We start from the raw sequence: 17,682 nt of genomic DNA, 5'->3' as shown, positions 1-17,682 counted from the left end.
AGTCTGGCCCGCTCAGCCCTGCTGGGAACACTTGCCACATCACTGTTGATATTGCAGAAGGCAGCGTGGAATTGAAGTTTGACCACGTAAGAGTTTTGATCCAGTCTGAGCTGTCAGAGAAACAATGAGGGCTAACACGTGGCTGGGAAGTGGTGTACAAAACATTCCTGTGCTTCCCTGTCCTCTGCAGCACCAGCTCTGAGCACGCCACTGTGTCCTGTCTGAAGTGTTATGGAAGGTTTTCTGCTATGAGCTTGTCTAGGTTTCTGTGCCACGTTGGATGAAGCATTCCCAGGGCTGCCATGCTTTCCTGAGTGCAATGGCCGGGCAGGGTGCTCAGACTGTTATTCAGGAACCACTTTATTCTGGTGCTGCTGCTGAAAGAGATGGCAGCAATGAACCCAAAAAAGTTTGCAGCTGGACCAGTGGTGGGCTGGTGCACAGATATTTGTGCTGGTGCCTGGGAAAGGCAGGGTGGGTGTGGGACTGATGGAGGAGGCAGGGGGTCAGGAGGGCTCCTTGCGCTGGCAGGACTTGCTGTGCCATCCAGACATGGCCTGGGATGCAGGGGGACCATCACAGCCTGTGAGTGCTCCAGGCAGGGGAGGAGGTGGGTGAGTGGTGGGTCATGCAGGGAGTGTGTGGGACCAGGATGCCATCTGGTCATGCCAGGTGGGGATTTGCTTGGAAAGTAACCATTTTTTCCTGATACTTTGGCAGGACAGTTAGTTTTGTGCCAACACCATGTGCCCCAGGGTGGGCATAAGGCAGGGGGGGATCTCCACGGCCCTGCCCAGCAGTGATGTGGGTTGGGGTCACCCCATCCCACTGTGCAAGCAGCCAGCAGGAATCAGACCTGTGCAGTATGTGCACCCAGTGGGAGAGCAGCCAGGGCTGGGGTTGTCCCTTCAACCCTCCCCATGTCACTGGGACCAGTCTGGCCCCCAGTGACCTGCAGATGCAGCCAAGGGCAGGGTGTGAATGGTCAGGGAGAGCTGGGAGCTGGCAGTGCAGGGACCTGCCTGTGTGTCTGTCCTTGTCTGGCCTACCTGCCATGGGGCCAGCAGAGCCAGCTCTCAGCAGCCAGGGCAATGTGTGCTCGTGTACCCGCCTCATTCCTGCCTGGGCGTGCAGGCATGGAACCTTTCACCCCAAATCTCCTTTCCTCCACCCAGCCCTGGGCTAAGGGGCTTTGCACACTGAAATGGTCTGGCTGTGGCATGTTCAGGTGAAGAGGCTGAAAATGAGCCCTGCAATGAGCTGGAGAGGAGAGTACATCCCAGCTGGGCACATGGAAGGGATGTCCCCCGCTGGTCCCTGCACCTCTGCACTGCCCAGCACTGATGCTGCTGCAGAACCTTCAGGTGACTGGGGTTCTTAGCTGGACCAGGGCCTCTACAGGCAGTGCTAAGGCTTCTTTAAATCCAACCAATATTTAAAGGAAAGCATAAAAACTTTTCCTGGCAACAAGCCATCAAGCTCTTTGTGGAGCACCTTCGCATCTCCGCTCTGCCAAGCTGGCTGTCAGGGGTGCAGCTCCCTTCTCCCTCTCCATTCACTGCTTCTCTTTGTACTCTGCCCCAGATAACTATTTTTATGCCATTTTTTAAGCTATTTGTTTGCTGCACGACACAGAGCATTCAAGAAGCATATGGTATATGGGACAATCAACCATCAATGTCACTATAAAAATATAAAAATAAAAAAAAAACCCAAACCCAGCCCAACAAAACTTCCTTCTTTGCAAGAGCTGAGGTTTACAACTGATCACTGGGAAGGGGGGAGCTTTGCTGGTGCTCTGTGAGCAGTGTCCAGAAGTGAGCCCCAGGCCTGGCAAAGGCAGTGCAGGGTCAGGATCCAGCCCTTGTGACGATGCCAGCAGCACAGGGTGCTCCAGCCTGAGCCCCAGGGAACATGGGCAGGGTTCATTGCCACCTGTGAACTCAACTTAAGGCTGAGGGACAAATTCTCTCCTGCTGCAGTCACCTCTTGGGGATGTTCCTGTGGGCTGTGCTGCCCGAGAGCCAAGGAAGCAGGCAGGGAGGGATCAGGTTGTGGTTTCCCCAGATGGAACCTTGCAGCCCCTGTGCTGGTCTTGGCACAGTTGTGTGAGCAGGCTCCACAGAGCTGCAGGCAAGAGAACAAGGAGCCAGAACACCCCACAGCTTTGGAGTTTTGCTTTTCCTTCTGGCTGGGTTATGTTTTAGCTTGGAGGAATGGCCTGAACCCACTTGGGGTGAGCACAAAGCTTTTCCCTTTTGGTAGGACACTTAAAATGTTTGCACGGGCTTCCTAATGCTTTGTTATCCAGAGGAGTGGCAGATTTGGACCAGGATCCCAGTCCTGATTTTCCCATACCCGTGAGACATGATGACTTCTGAGCACTGCTGCACTGCTCAGGGGTGTGAAGGATGTTTTTAGGTTGGTCCACATCTGTGAGCTGTGCTGAGTGGGTGAGGAGGTGTGGGGTGGAGAGTGAAGTTTTCCAGGAGGATTTGGTACCAGTGGATGAATAGGGACCAGATGCAGAGGGATAAGGATGAGCTGGTGGTGTGGTGCCTGCCTGGCTCTGAGCATGGGGCGTTTCCAGCCAGCTGGGGGCTGGTTTTTGCTTTCTGAAACATCACAAGTGTCTAAAGTAAGATTTCTGCACAGCACTGAATTATTTATTGAATAATTTCTCTTGGCAAGGGACTGGTATGCTGTAGGTATTTTAGATACTTTAAATACCTCTGTTTACGTGTGATTGCTGGGCTCTCTCAGGACACTGAGCTTCTTGTTAGCGTTTTTTCCCTTTTTAGCGGATGCTTGCAAAGATCTTGTGTTTTGCAAATGCATTTCTCGGCAGAGCAGGGGGGAGCAGAGGCCAGCGCTGCTACTCCGGGTTGCTTGGAGATTTCCATCCTTTGTCTGCGCCCTGCCTTTGGCGTTGGGATGGTCGGGAGGCTGGAGGGCCAGCAAAGCCCGTGAGCCCAGGGCTGGGGACTGCCACCAGCTTTGTCCCCGGGAGCCACAGTGGAATGTGGTGCCATGGCCACACCGAGCCCGGGCTGTTCTTGCAGCAGTTACTTGGTGAGAAAGAGTTTTTTGAGGAGTGAGATGCCTCTGCAATAAATGCACATGCACACACAAGCATTTACATCCATGCATGCATATATGTAATTATAGATGTGTATATATCATATATATGTCACATATAACAGTACCAAATCCTTTAGCAGCCTTTAAGACAGTTTTTCTCTACTGAGTGAAACTGTCTGCCTCTCCTAAAAAAATAACCCAGTTTACACCAGTGGGCCAAGTTAATACCCCAGCCCCAGCCACATGCTGGTGCTGAACTGGTCCCTTTCATCCATCCTGTCCTCTCCTCACTCCTGCAGTCACCAGAGGTCACAGGAAAGCAGGGCTGGCCTCCCTGCCATGAAGTTCATTTGCCTTATTCCTCTGCAGCAGATCCGAGGCTTGACCCGGATGCAAAGCCTTTTTCCATTGAGGATAACTCTGCCCTGCTGAGCAGGGAGGGACAGCCCTGGGAAGGGGTGGGTGGGGAGGCAGGGGCACAGGGATGGTCCCTGTTGGCATCACTGTGGCCCCTCTTCTGCTCCCAGTGCCCCAGACACCCAGTTCGGGGGGCACTGACCCCCGGCACGAAAGCAATTTGAGCTAAAGAGGCTTATGTACCATTGAAACCCTGTTCTTTAATAGTCTTGTTGGCAGGAGGCCAGTTTCGCAGATTGGAAGGGTCTGATTCTCAAAGGAAAGGGAGAGGAACGTTCTTCATTTGTAAAAATAAGATATAAAATTATAAGCTCCTTTTATTACCTTCCTTGCTCGCTGGGTGCTTTTCTAGTGTCCACCCCCTGGAGAAGTGCCACAGCCTCACAGGCTCTGTGTGCCTTTCCTGCTTTGTTTCACCTCTCACACCCTCTTATGTTGCCTGAGCACTGGCATAATAATCCAAAAAAAGCAATTTTATCCCTAACCTGGTTCTTTCTTGGTTTTTTTCTCTTTTTTCCCCCCATCTCTTCCCAATTAGAACTTGTTGAGTTATAGTGGAACCACAGTCAGTGAGGTCTGGGTGTTATGTTTGTGGCTGAAGCACAGCTCTGTCTGTGGTTGGAGATCTCATTAGATCACTTGTTCCCATAAAATCTATGGAAGTGTGAGCCCAGCTTGCTGTGGTGTGGCTGGTGTTCCCCCCTCACCTGAGCCCAACCCCAGCCCAGACTGGCCTCAGGATGGGAACTGAAGGCTCATCCAGCTTCTCATCCTCTGTGCCCACACAGGCCAGACTTGTGGAGCTGCACAGCAGAGGCTGACTTGGCATCACCTCTCTGGGTTTAATTACAGCAGTGATTAGGAATTCACAGCCTGTGGTGTCCCCAGAGCTCCCTGGCCAGGTTGGAGAAGGTCAGAGGTACCTGAGCTGCATTTAATGGCAGTAGTTCCTCTCAGGGTTGATGTCCCCCAGAGTGCCTGCATGGAGCTTGGGAAAAAGGAAAAAATAATGATTGTACTTTGCAAGCAATACACAACATCCCCAAAATGGCTCTGCCTGCATGGTTGTGGCAGCCTCTGTGCATATGTTTTCATAAAGATGTTAATTATTGCAGCAGCTTTCATTTAAATTAACAAATGGTTTCCAGTGATGCAGTCTGACTAGCAGGTTCATGTGTCCCTGGGAATGCTGATGCTCCCTTTCCCCTCTGTAAATGCAGACTCTCTTATAGTGACACAGTCATGATTTGAATCTCTATCTCAAAATCCCCTAAACCCTCTGTACAGGGCACTGAGCACAGTTTTCTTCTTCAGGGGGTGGTGAGGGAGAATGATCCAAGTTTTGCTGGGTGCTTCCTTCTGCAAATCTTCTGTCACCGACCCCATTTCAGGACAACAACTATAAATCTCAGGGTCTGGGGCCTGCAGAGCTGAGTGTGAGAAAAGAGTTCGAAAAGCTCGTACTGTTTCACTGGAGTGAAATCCCTCTAAATCTGCCTCTCTGGATTGAGATGTTTCAGCTCCTGTAAATTGCATTTCCTCAGTGGAATGAGTGAGCAGCCAGTGCTGTAGCCAAGGACACAGATCCAGGGCACTGCCGGGATATTCCAGCTTGCTCTGAGAGAAGGGTCTGCGGGCTCTGAGCCAGCGCGTGTCACTGGCTGCCCTTTGCAGTTCCCCACTGCAAACGGTTAATTCTCTCAGACATGCTGAAAAGCTGCTTATTTGGGTTTGGTTTTAGTGCTATAAAGTCTAATGTAAATAGCCTTTTTGGGGGCTTGAATGCAGGGATGGTAATGGGACACTTTGCCCACTTTCCAAGACAAAATGAATCACCCTCCTCTTCCCCACCCTGCTGTGAATGAAGGGGGGCAGGAGGATATGGGTGTCCCAAAAGGAGTTGTTCTTCCCAAGCAGGCACTGCTGGAACGGTAGGAAGGATGTGATTGCATGGCTGCACAGGACCAGTAAAATTTTAATTGCATTATGCATACACCAGCAGTCTGAGGCTGTTCCCACACTGGCTTATGTCACCAAAACTCCATTGACTGGAGTTACAGAATCACTTCCAGCAGGAAAAGATGAAAACCAAATTGCACAATAGAGCCATTTGTTACCAAAATAAATAAATAAGCCCTGCCCCGGGGGTGATTGCTGTGAACACAGGCTGGTGGGTGATTCAGAGCCCAGTGCCACTGCAGGAGCTCTGCTCACCCCAGACCCAGGCTGGGAAGTTCCAAATCCCCAGCTCTCACCCGTGGCTGTTCCCTCCTGGCAGCTCCCCAGCACTGCTTCCTTCCTCCAAACCACTTTCTTCTGTCCCTCCTTGCATATTTGTTTCTCTTTTCTTTGCCATGGGAATACTTTAGAAATCCGGTGGTAGTGTGAAGTCCCATTTGGAATAAACAGAAATGTCTGTTTATTATTTTATTTATTATTTTATTATCATGTGCCATGGATGCTGTGCTCCACTCCCTTGCACCCAGGGCCACTTGGCTGTGGGGAACAGGCACCACAGCAGGGTGGTGGATCCACTGCAGGGGACAGAAATGGGGCCAAAGGTGGCAGAAATGAGGAGAAGGGGTGTGGAGACCATCCTGCTGCTGGTCCCGAGCCTGAGGTGAGGGCAGCAGTGCTCTGGGGTACCAGGCTGCCTTGCTGATGGGTTTAAATTCCAATTACTTCTTTTCCTGATCACATGAGAGATGTATTCCCAGAGCATGTGACTGTGAGGGGCTCACCTGCTTGTCTTGACTCGGAGGAGGAGGCTGTGATCCAGGCAGCCCTGAGCCCTCTTCCTGCAGATCCAGTGCTCCCAAACACACCTGGGCCCCTTTGCTGGCCACCATCCCACGGCAGGTTGGCTGCTCTGAGCAGATCAAGTATGGGCTCATCGGGAGTCACTTTGGAATGCAGAAATCAGGATTAACTGTTGCAAAAGGCAAGGGGGGTGAGCTCTGTAGTGCAAAATTCCAGTGTGAGCAGAGGCTGCAGCCCTGACTCTCATGATCCTTTTGATGATGCTGTGAGCTCCAAGATGTTTGTGGACACCCCGTACCTGGACAGATGTAAAGGCCCAGCCCTGCTTCCCCCCAGGCAATCCCTGCAGCCCAGCAGGGCAGCAGCACGTGGCTGTGGCCAAGCATTCCCTCATGGCAGTGGTGTTCCCACAGGCACCTTACCAGCTCTCTGCTTTCAGCTTGGCTGCACGGATGGGTAAAAAACAGCACTTCCAGGCTGATGTTGAGGGAGTAATTCCCAGGATTTCGGTGTAACCAGCAACCGTGGCAAACTGGGTGGCTGCCTTTTGTGGGACAGGCTGTTTCTGGGAGCAGGCAGCCTTAAGTGGGACTTGCTGAAATGCTTTTGCACAAATAGCCAATTCATGGGTAAATGAATAGTTCCCTTGCTGAGCTCTGCCACTTTTTGTAGTAAAAGTGTGTTTGGCAGGCTGCTTTCATAGTCTGGTGTGGAGAAATACTGAGGGGAGCAATCAGTACTCCTTCTCAGTTCACAGTATCCCAGAATGGTTTGGGTTGGAAGGAACTTTGAAGTTCATCTAGTTCCAACTGCCCCACCATGGGCAGGGACACCTTCCATTATCCCAGGTTGCTCCAAGCCCTTGGACACTTCCGGGGATGGGGCAGCCACAGCTTCTCTGGGCAACCTGTGCCAGGACCTCCCCAGCCTCACAGTTCACCCTGACATCATTACAGCCACACAGTCAGGGGTTTATTAGATGTGAAGATTTCTGAAAAGGTGGTCAAAGCTCAGGAGAAAATGACCTCGTGGGTGGGTATTGCCCAGTGACATCATCTGGATGTGATCTCTGCAGGGGTTCTACCATTCTTGAAGGGCTGGTTGTGGTCCCAGAGGGTTTGTAGGGTGGGGAGCTCTCAGGGGGGGCAGAAGTGGCTGCGGGATGCTGGGCTGGCACTGGGGTGCAGCATCAGGCCCAAGGGATGGAGATGGCCTGGAGTATGGGCTCTGTGTCACTGTCCCCCCTCTGCTGCCCCCACCACTTCATAGCCCAACAATGAGTGAGGTTAATTGTTTGTAATGTTGTAATGTTTTTTTTTCTTGTGAAAACTTATAAACCTCCTCCAGAGCCTCGTGTGAGGAGTGCCCCCCATTTGCTGCCTGGCCTCTCTTGCCAGCCCCAGCACTCGCTTGGCACAAACACAGCAGAAGGCTGAGAGAGAGTAGCCCTGACCTTCAGGACAGCGCAGCCCAGAAGCTGTTCCCAGGAGGAAAAAAGCTGGTTTGTGTTAATGTTAGTGGTGCCATTGTGTGGGAGGTCCTGGCCCCCCCATGGGAGTGAAGCCATGTAACTCCACAAGCTGGAGCAAGGCCAGAGGGCAAGAGAAAAGGGGCTGCCTGGGCTCCTGTGCCTGAAAAACTTTTTTTTTTAAGACCTTGACTCTCTCGTAAAGTCATAAATAGAGCTGTGTGAAACCTTAACTGTTTGGATTCCCCCTGGGCAGCACCTGCTTGGCTCATCCCTCACAGGGCTGGCTGATACTGGAGACTCCCCAGTGGGGAGTTGATACTGGACCAACACTGTAAACAGGAGTTATTTAAAATGCTCCCTGTGTACTCAACACCCAAACAGGAGTCCCCTGAGGACAGCCCTGACCTCACACCCTGGAGCAGTGACCCCCTGCCTGGCTCCCCTCTCTGCTGATTCTGTACGTGCAAAAGGCAAAAGCAAAGCAACCTCTCGTGGTGGTGTCTGGATCAGTGCCTGACCTGCAGCTTGCCCTTGGCTTTTCCAGGAGCAGGTCCTGCTCCATGAGCCCAGCACAACCAGGCTGCCCTCCCTGCACTCCTAGCAAAGCAATGCTGGCAGCTAAAGGGAATGAGCTGCAGACAGCAGAGTGTCATCATGCCCTGTCATAACCCTTGTCCCATCCCCTGTGTCCTCCCCTCCTCACACAGAAGGAGAACAGGTTTCCTCTTTGCTTTTTTTCCCCCACACTGTCCAAGCAGTGCAGGGGCCAGGGGTGCCCAGCACCCCCACAGTCTGCAGGGAGATGAACCTCCAGGCCTTCTCTTCTCCTTGGGAAATACCCTGGTGTTTGTCCTTCCTGGGAGCCACCCATCCTCCCCATGGCAGGGTACAGAGTGGGACCCTGTGCTGGTGTGCTCACAGCCCGATACCCCGGCACCCCTTTATCCTCACCCAACACTCACCTTTTGTTTCTTCCAGAAAACATTCAAGCAATGAAATGAAACTTTCACGGCTTGAATCACCTGTTATTTACCCTGCTGTAAATCATAAGGAGCTCAAAGTTGGGAATGTGAAACTGGCAAAGAGGAAGAAAGTGGTGTTTTGGGGGGGCGTGTCTGTGCAGTGTTCTCCACACAGAGGTAACCTGGCTTTGCCCCTGTTCTTCACACAGAGGTAACCTGGCTTTGCCCCTGTTCTTCACACAGAGGTAACCTGGTTTTGCCCCCCTCCACGGGAGCTGAGGGCTCGTGGCTGGTGCTGGTGCTGTGTCGTGACCCTGCCGGGGCTGCGGCCACCACACAACCCCTGTCCTGCTCCTGGCAGTCCTGAGGGGGCAATTGTAGCTGGATCCTGGAGCTCAACACGACATTTTCTCCTTCCCGAACTGCGCAGAGCCCCGTGCTGCCCATGTCCATCCCTGGCCTCTCCTTCCCTGACCCCCCCGCTCTGGCTCTTGCAGAGTTTGCCGTGTCGCTGGCGGAGAAGATGCAGGCTCAGGAGATCCTGCGGAGCCTGCGGCTCCCCGAGTTCGATGACCTCAGCCAGTTCTTCCGCAACCTGCCGGCCACGGCGCTGGTCGGCATCGGGGCCTTCGCCGCCGTCGTGGCCTACTGGTTCGCCAGCAGGCCCCGCGCCGTCAGACCGCCCTGCGACCTGCGCATGCAGTCCGAGGAGGTGGAGGTGAGCCCAGGGGCACCGTGCCTGGAAGTCATAGAACGGTTTGGGACCTTAAAGAGCACCTCGTTCCAACCCCCCTGCCATCCCAGGCTGCTCCAAGCCCCGTCCAACCTGGCCTTGGACACTTCCAGGGATCCAGGGGCAGCCACAGCTTCTCTGGGCAACCTGTGCCAGGGCCTCCCCACCCTCACAGGGAAGAATTTCTCCCAAATATCTAATCCAAACCTACTTTCTCTCGGTTTGAAGCCATTGCCTCTTGTTCTGTCACTACGTGCCCTTGCAAAAAGTCCCTTTCCAGCTCTCTTTTATAGGACCCCTTCAATAAGGTCTCCCCAGAGCCTTCTCTTCTCTAGGGTGAACAACTCCAGCTCTCTCAGCCTTTCCTCTTAAGGGAGGTGTCCCATCCCTCTAATCACCTTTATGACCTGCTCTGGACTTGCCCCAACAGGTCTGTGTCCACAAGGGAGGCCAGGAAGGCTTTTTTTTTTTCATTTCTGTAGTTCCCCAACCCCATCCTGAAATCAGCCATGTAATGCACTGTGCCGGGGATCCCTTCACCCCTTAATTCACCAATTCACCTCTTTCTGAAAACTGGAAAACTAGAATGCAGCACATTAATTTATTTTCTTACATTCTCAGTGACATTTTGGTCTTAGCTTTACTTAACTGTCCATGGCCAAAAATTAGAGGCACTGCTATTGCATGGGAGAAACCACTGAAAGGCAACAGCTGGTGAGACCAGATCAACTGGCACTCCTCATGTGTGCCCATTGCTGAGTTTGCTGCTGCAAACTTGGTAATAGTAAGAAAAAAGTAGACCTGAATCCATGCTTAGGGGCTGAAGAGTTATTAATTTTCATGCTTGCAAAGGTTTTAAAGTTTAATGAAGCTGCTCTGTTTTAAAGAGCAGAAATATTTCTGAAACTTATCTCCACTTAATTTAATATCTGAAAGTGGGATGAGAATTTTTAAAGCCTTTTGTGATGTTCCCTCTAAGAAGTTATTGTCTTTAATTCCAACAGCTTCTTAAAAGGGTGGGAGGAATTTACATTTTTCAAGGCAGTTTTTCTCTTGTGGTTAGGGCTTTAGTTAGCCTTTCTTCTGGCTCCCAGTGCAGTCCCAGTTTGGTCACTCCCACGCTGGCTATCTCCTCTACCCACTCCTAAAACACCCCTGCTGAGCCTCTGCCTCAGTCTGTCCTTTCATGTTGGTCTGGATGTCCTTGAGAAGGTGCCCCTGGTGCCAGTCCTGGGGATCCGTGGAGCCCAGAGCAGTCACTCCCCCCAGCATATCCCACTCCCTTACCTGCAGATCCATAATTCCTGCTTAAATCCCCTTGGGAAGTATCAACCCTCTCCCATGACAATGAGCTCCTCTCTGGGCAGGTGTCACCAGGGTGCTGAGGGGGATGTCCCACCTCTCCCATCCCTGTTTGGGGCAGGGGTGCGGTGGTGGCTGCAGAGGTTCCACCCCCCTTTGGGGAGCGTGGTGCTGTGTGTGGGGGTTCCCTGTCCCACCCCGTGTCACCTCGTGTCCCCTGGTGTCCCACAGGGCCTGGCCGGGGCGCGCCGGTCGGTGATCGGAGACAGCCCTCAGCTGCTGACACACTACTATGATGACGCCAGGACCATGTACGAGGTCTTCAGGAGGGGATTCAGCATCTCTGGTGAGAGCACGGGGGTGAGGAGGCCTGGGGGCAGAGGGGGGGACCAGGGGATGCAGATGTCCTCACCCCATGGTTCATGGCACCATCAGAGAGCTCTCAAACACTCCTGAGGCATCGTGTCCCACTCCCAAAAGCCACGATGACTCTTCCTTGCTCTATCATAACCATTTTTGTGCCTGCTGTTTATGATGCCTTGCCTCATTGGGCACAAGAACTTCACGGTCAGATTATTATTTTTGGTACCACCAAAAACCTCAGTGGAATTGCAGCTGTTCCACCCCACAGGACAGGGATGAATAAATGACTCAGTAGGTGTATGGAGGAAAGGATCTTGTGCAGGTAGGTACAGTCAGCACATTATTTAAACTTTTCAAACCTTCATCCTGTCACGCAATGCTGCATGTTGTTTTACCCTCCTCCAGAGTAGGCTGGGCTAAAAATAGCAGTTTTCACTTTGAACTGTTTTAATCAAGAGGCAGTGCAAGCAGTGGGAGCTGGGGTTTGGGATGAGAGCCCTCATCAGCCACTAATGCTCACACGACCTTCCGAGAAGTGTCTTCTGATGAAGCTGTTTGGGGCAAACTGCTGCTGTCCCTCCTGTAGCCCAGGGGGGAGGATTAAAGCTCTTTGGGGTCCCAGCAGCTCGATTTCCATCAGGTGCTCTTGTGTGTGTAATTTGCTGGAGTGAGAGGCAGCCCCCCAGTAACTGTGGATTTACTGTGGGAGGGCTCTGCCACATGCCCACAGTGGGCAGCACATTAACCCCCGTGACTTGTCACCTCTGCTTGTGTCTTCCAGAGAACGGCCCCTGCCTGGGGTTCAGGAAACCCAAGCAGCCCTACCAGTGGCTGTCCTACAAGGAGGTGAGCTGGAGATGACGCCCTTGTCCATCCTCTCCCCCTGCCTGGCAGAAGAAGGGGTGTTGGGTGCCCGTTGGTGACACACAGGCTACACCAGGGTGTAGCTCCTGAGCTGTGTGAGGGTTCCCGTGTCCCCCCCCCCGGGCACATCCAGGTGTTGTATCCATGTGTCAGCTTCCAGGGGCTGTCTCCATGCCATGACCCCACTCCTGGCTGCAGCACTGACACACTCTGGAGCCGTGGGGCATCGCCAGCCAGACATCAACTGCTAGTCAACTAATGATGGCTCCTGATAAGATAAAAATCGGACTTTTCGATAGCAAATACGATAATTTGAAAGCCTCCCTGTATAAGTCTTCACTTAGTTTGGTATTGCTTGTATTCCTCTTTTTTAGTGTATTTTCCCTCTCCAAATTCCAGGTGGCTGAAAGAGCAGAAGCTCTGGGTTCAGGCCTTCTGCAGCAGGGCTGCAAGCCATCCACAAAGCAGTTCATTGGGGTCTTTGCTCAAAACCGTCCAGAGGTGAGATTTTAAGTTCAACTTGATGTTGTATTAATAATGTTCCTGACTTGTCAGCTTGTTCTCAGTGTGTTAAATCTGCTCCCACGGCCCCTTCTCACCTCTGTGCTTCCATGCCCTCCTGCAGTGGATCATCTCTGAGCTGGCTTGCTACACCTACTCCATGGTGGTGGTTCCCCTCTATGACACCTTGGGTCCTGGGGCCATTCGGTACATCGTCAACACAGGTAACACCAAAATTGACGTCATCTGCTCAGAAATCAGTTTTGTTGCTCAGAATGGTTCGTTTTCTGCTTCTGAAAGACAGGGGAACCTAGAATCCTAGAATGGTTTGGGTTGGAAGGGACCTTAAAGCTCACCTAGTTCTGACCCCCCTGCCATGGGCAGGGACACCTTCCACTATCCCAGGGTGCTCCAAACCTCATCCAACCTGGCTTTGAACACTTTGAACACTCCCAGGGATGGGGCATTGTGACTCCCTGAGTGCCTTGAAGTCACTTGGAGAGGTTCCTGGGGAACCGTGTGTCCCCGTGCTGGGTCAGGGCTACCTCTGCCATGTTTCCCACATTCCCAGTTGTGCATAGCCATGGACAGGGCTGCTCTGGCTGTGGGAATTACTCCATGGCCACCCACTCCTGTGCTGCTTCATATTTTGCCTCCTGGATTTTATAACCCGTGTGGGGAGCAATTTTAGTATTTTGAGCTGAATCCCAGAATAATCGTGGATGTCAGCTGCAGCTCTGGCATTGATTTAGGTTAGCTAAGATTGCAGTAATTTTTCAAGAGAGTGCTGGGATTTCTGATGTAGCCTGGAGTGACTATCAGAACCGATACAGCGTTAGCTGTGAGCCAGTCTTGCATTAAAAAGGATTTACTGCAAACAGCTTGTTTGGCTGCTCTTCTTCCAGCTGACATTTCCACGGTCATTTGTGACAAACCTGAAAAAGCCAGGATCCTCCTGGACCACGTGGAGAGGAAGGAAACACCAGGCCTGAGCTCCATCATCCTGATGGACCCCTTTGAGAAGGAGCTGGTGGAGAGAGGGAGGCGCTGCGGGGTTCGCATCCAGACCATGCAGGAGGTGGAGGTGAGTTTGCTCTCCCTCTCCTTTAACAACTTTTTGTAATTTCTATAAAAAGACAGTAAAATATACAGGGACTTGTGATCCAGGTTCAGTGTCTGGAGAGCACAAAAGAGCAGCTTGTGGCTGATCATACTGAGCTTGGTGCAGTCGCCTCTTGGTGTTGTTCCTTGTTGACAGCAGAGCCAACATTCCAATCCTTTCTCCTCAAATACACTATCAGCTGCTATTTAGGCCTGGGAAGCGGGTTGTTATTTGAGATGCTGTCCTCCTACATATAAACCTACAGCCTCACACTTGTATGAAACACCCTGGATCCAGCTCAACCAACCCAAGCACTGCTTGAAATCCAAGGATGGCATTGCAGTTAAGGCAAGAAAGTCTGGAGAGAAGAGATGACCTAAGTGCCAGCCACCAATTTTTCTGCTCTAGCTCACACTCTCCCTTAGTGGTTTGCAGATGATTAGCAAGTGGGTTACACTGCAGGAATTAAAGTGAAAGTCACTTTTGTTACTTTAATCTCTTCCAGGACCGTGGCCGTGAGAGTCGACATGTGCCTGTGGTGAGTCTTGGCATGTTTCTTTTCCCACTTCCAGCTGCAGCTGACAGTGTGACATTTATTGCACTGACAAGAGAGGGGAAGGTTTTCCTCTGGCAGAAGGAAGCCTCTCCACGAGGGAGGCAGTGGAGGAGCCCAGGGACTGCTGATACCATCCAGTGGAGATCACAGAACCATTGAATGGTTTGGTTGGAAGGGACCTTAAAGCTCATCTCATTCCACCCCCTGCCATGGGCAGGGACACCTTCCACTAGCCCAGGTTGCTCCAAGCCCTGTCCAACCTGGCCTTGGACACTTCCAGGGATGGAGCAGCCACAACTTCTCTGGGCAACCTGTGCCAGGGCCTCCCCACCCTCCCAGGGAACATGGACAGTATTTGCTTCATCCCTGCTGAACATGTTAATGGGACAGAAATGAAGTGCCATGGTTAAGTCACCCGAATTCCAGTAGTTACCCAGGTGGCACTGGGGGAATGTCTCTGCACCCTTCGCTTTCTGCTGGGGTTTCTGTAGCTCAGAAACACTCCTTGGCAGTATTTTTCTGGGATATTTTTGGAAAATTGCTTTGATATTTTTCACTGGCTGCTCACACTCGTGCAAAACTCTCAAAAGCAGCTTCTGATGTTCGAGCTTTTTATTTAGTCATTCATGACCCAAAATAGCACACACATGAGGTGGTGCTGAGAATACAGAGATGCTGCTGGAAATGGGAGCAATCAGCAGCTTTGGAATCTTGTTCGCTGTTGTGGAGTTTTTTCCAGAATTATCTGGAAATCAGTAAATTATCTCAAGTTTTCCCACACACCTACAGGTATAGATGGTGTCTTTGCAAATACTAATGGCAAGGCAAGTATTCCCTCACTCTTCTTACCCTAAAGCATGTCTTTAGTGCAGCTGGAGCAAAGCACAAGGAATAGTCTGCATCAACTGAAGAAACCTGATAAAAAGAGTTTTATGATGGTCTGAGGGGAAGGAAAACTTTTTATGGCAAAGCTAAAACATAATTGGTTTAGTCTTTAGGTTTACACAATGACAACAGTCTCTCCCATTAACCCTTCTGCATTTGATTAATATGATTTTCTTATTCTCCTTGTTTATTTCCAGCCTCCTCGACCAGAAGATCTATCAATTGTCTGTTTTACTAGTGGCACTACAGGTAAAAGAGGCATTTAAATCTTGAAATGTTAGAATATATTATGAAGTTATTCATTAATCCCACCTCAATACATGCAAACTTGCTGTTGTACTGACATGGCACTGATATTTCTATGCACTTTAGATATTTAAGAATATGTATATGTATATACATTTCTGTAGATTGCAGATTAAAAATAACATTTTTCTTTTTCACTTGAATTCTCTGACATACACTTTGCCAGTGCAATTTTGCAGTTGTCTGGGAACCTGGCCATGTTTCTGCTTCCCATTTTACAGCATAGTTGTGAAGCACTTGGTTGATTTGTATTTATCTTCTGCAGATGTTTTTTAAAAAAAACCACCTAAAACACTGAAATGTGGTTTCACAGCTTCCCATTTTCTGTGTCCTAAGCACACTGATGTCCCCAGCCTCACCAAGGTCCTTGTCACCTCTGTCTGCTCTGCTCGTGTGTTGCCCATGTCCCTGGGCTGGCCCTGGGCCACCACGTGTGGGGAGGTTGGGGCTGAGCCTTGGCAGCCCTGGGTGCTGGTACCCATGTGCCACTGGCCTCCTTTGCTTGGGGATGAGCAGCACCATTTTCCTGCCTGTTTGCAGCAGAGGCAGTGCTTTCTCCTCTCTCCAGACCCTGGTTTTCATCAGCTTGCAGGAATTTCCTACTCTTGAGGACTCGACCTCTGTAACATCTCCCTAAAAGCTGTACAGGGTGATGCACGAGACATCACTGCTTGGGAAGCTGCCTTCACACTTCCCATGCTCCAGGGACTGCTGGAGCAGCTCTTCCACGTTCACCTGTGCTCTCAGGGTTGTCTAATGCTTGGTCCTACCCCAAAGCACCCTCGGTTTGGCCTCGGCCCCTTTAGGCCAGAGAAGATGCTGGAGCTGCTGGTGCTGCCCAGCCTGTGGGTCAGGCTGAGCACGAGGGGACACCTTCATCTTCCACCCCCCAGAGAAGACCTGTGCTGCAGACCAGGTAGGCAGCTGCTTTATCAACCCCAACTACAAACTCAAGGTGTATTAAAAGGGTTTGGGTATTTTACTTTTCGTACATCACTGTTAGTTTTGGGATCTGCACTTCAGGGTGCCCAGGGCAGAGCACAGAGGGAAAGGAACCTGTGACTCTGCTGTGTCCCAGCATTGGGAATTCCTAAAGGGGAAAGACCAAGTCAGTGCAGGACATGGATATCACAGCCATGTACAGGGTCAGTGCAGAGGGACTGGGCACAACTGGGACCTGCAGGAAGCTGAAGGAGCCATGCCATGGATACAGCAGGGCACGATGTGTTTGTGTGCATTTTCAAGTGCAGAGGGATTAATTTTTGAAGCCACATTTTTGTTGATATTTTTATTTCTAAATAAGCCATTCTGCATCGAGAAGGGGGTTTTTTAAATTTCTTTTCCTATTTGCAAATGCAGTCATGGGCCAGCTTCTGATTTTGTGCTTTTCTTAGAAAAATGCCCAAGGTTACAGAAGTAGGACAACCAGGGAGCTCATTTCCTTTCTCCCATCCAAACCAGAGATTTCAAATTTTGCGAACCTCTCAAACTGAAGTCGCCCAGAGCAATGCTTTGTGACCCACCATCCTGGGTGGGTCCTGCTAGTGCAGGACTTTGCATGCCACTCTCTGGCTTTTCCAGAGTTTGCATCAACACTCTGGTCTGTTTTCCACATTGTGTTTGTTTTGATGTGAAAGGCTTGGAGTTCTGTACAGCCCATCATTTTTAATGATTTAGATTTAGAATTTTCTTCCAAAGAATATGTTCTCTGGGGCTTTTTCAATTCTGAAGGGCTCTAAGTATTTTTAGTATAGTGTGAAAAAAAAAAATCTCTTCTGTAGAATTCGTAACCTGGAAATGGTAAAATTGGAAACAATTCCCCAGAAGTAGACTTTAATGTTTGCTTTCCTTTGATAGGACCAGATGTCCCAAAGCCTCCCCAGGGAGAAGGGAGAGTGAGGTTGTTGAGCTTCAATGACAAGACCAACTTTTCATGGTTGTGCCAAGAAACCATCAGCACTTGGAAACAGGCCAAAGGCACACAGATGTCCCCAGACCATCAGGATAAAATTTTTCATGCTGGCTACTCCAGAGGAGTCAACTGTCATTCCCTCAAGGATCCACCCGTAACCAGCTGGATAAAAATCACTTCCCAGCAGTTTCTCCCAGCCTGGCAGTGCCTGTTCCTGTCTGCCAGAGCTCCCGGGGGGAGGAAAGTGCTTGCATCCCAAAACACTGATGGATCACACCACTGAGTTAGTGCTGGAGCTGCTACTTGAGAGACCCATTTAGCAACGTGGGAAAGGTTCTTCTGTTGTTCATGAGAACTGTCAAACCAGCCTGGCACCGAGATAAGGAGGACCTGACATTCCTGGGCTATTAATGGATGGGATCACAGGGCATCTGTTCCAGAACAGGAGGCTCACTGGGTCTGTCTTT

The 17,682-nt window shown here is 50.9% G+C and overlaps 1 protein-coding gene across 5 annotated transcripts in view; it reads left to right on the top strand.

Annotated features, from left to right (window-relative positions):
- ACSL6 (acyl-CoA synthetase long chain family member 6) overlaps positions 1-17,682 on the top strand; it is a 53,375-nt gene that overhangs the window by 13,295 nt on the left and 22,398 nt on the right. For 4 of the 5 annotated variants that reach the window (XM_027682880.1, XM_027682883.1, XM_027682884.1 and 1 more), the window contains exons 2-9: positions 9,189-9,409; positions 10,958-11,072; positions 11,871-11,935; positions 12,353-12,454; positions 12,579-12,678; positions 13,360-13,538; positions 14,062-14,094; positions 15,195-15,246. In XM_027682880.1, coding sequence (XP_027538681.1) covers positions 9,189-9,409; positions 10,958-11,072; positions 11,871-11,935; positions 12,353-12,454; positions 12,579-12,678; positions 13,360-13,538; positions 14,062-14,094; positions 15,195-15,246 — 867 coding nt within the window. Of the gene's footprint in view, positions 1-9,188; positions 9,410-10,957; positions 11,073-11,331; positions 11,412-11,870; positions 11,936-12,352; positions 12,455-12,578; positions 12,679-13,359; positions 13,539-14,061; positions 14,095-15,194; positions 15,247-17,682 lie in introns of those variants that run through there. The other variant, XM_027682885.1, reaches the window with a different exon arrangement.

The sequence above is a fragment of the Neopelma chrysocephalum genome, unplaced genomic scaffold (assembly GCF_003984885.1).
Source record: "Neopelma chrysocephalum unplaced genomic scaffold, ASM398488v2 Primary Assembly neopelma1_63, whole genome shotgun sequence".
Lineage (NCBI taxonomy): Eukaryota > Metazoa > Chordata > Aves > Passeriformes > Pipridae > Neopelma > Neopelma chrysocephalum.
Note: the sequence above shows the minus strand (reverse complement) of the source record. Positions and strands in the feature narration are given on the sequence as shown.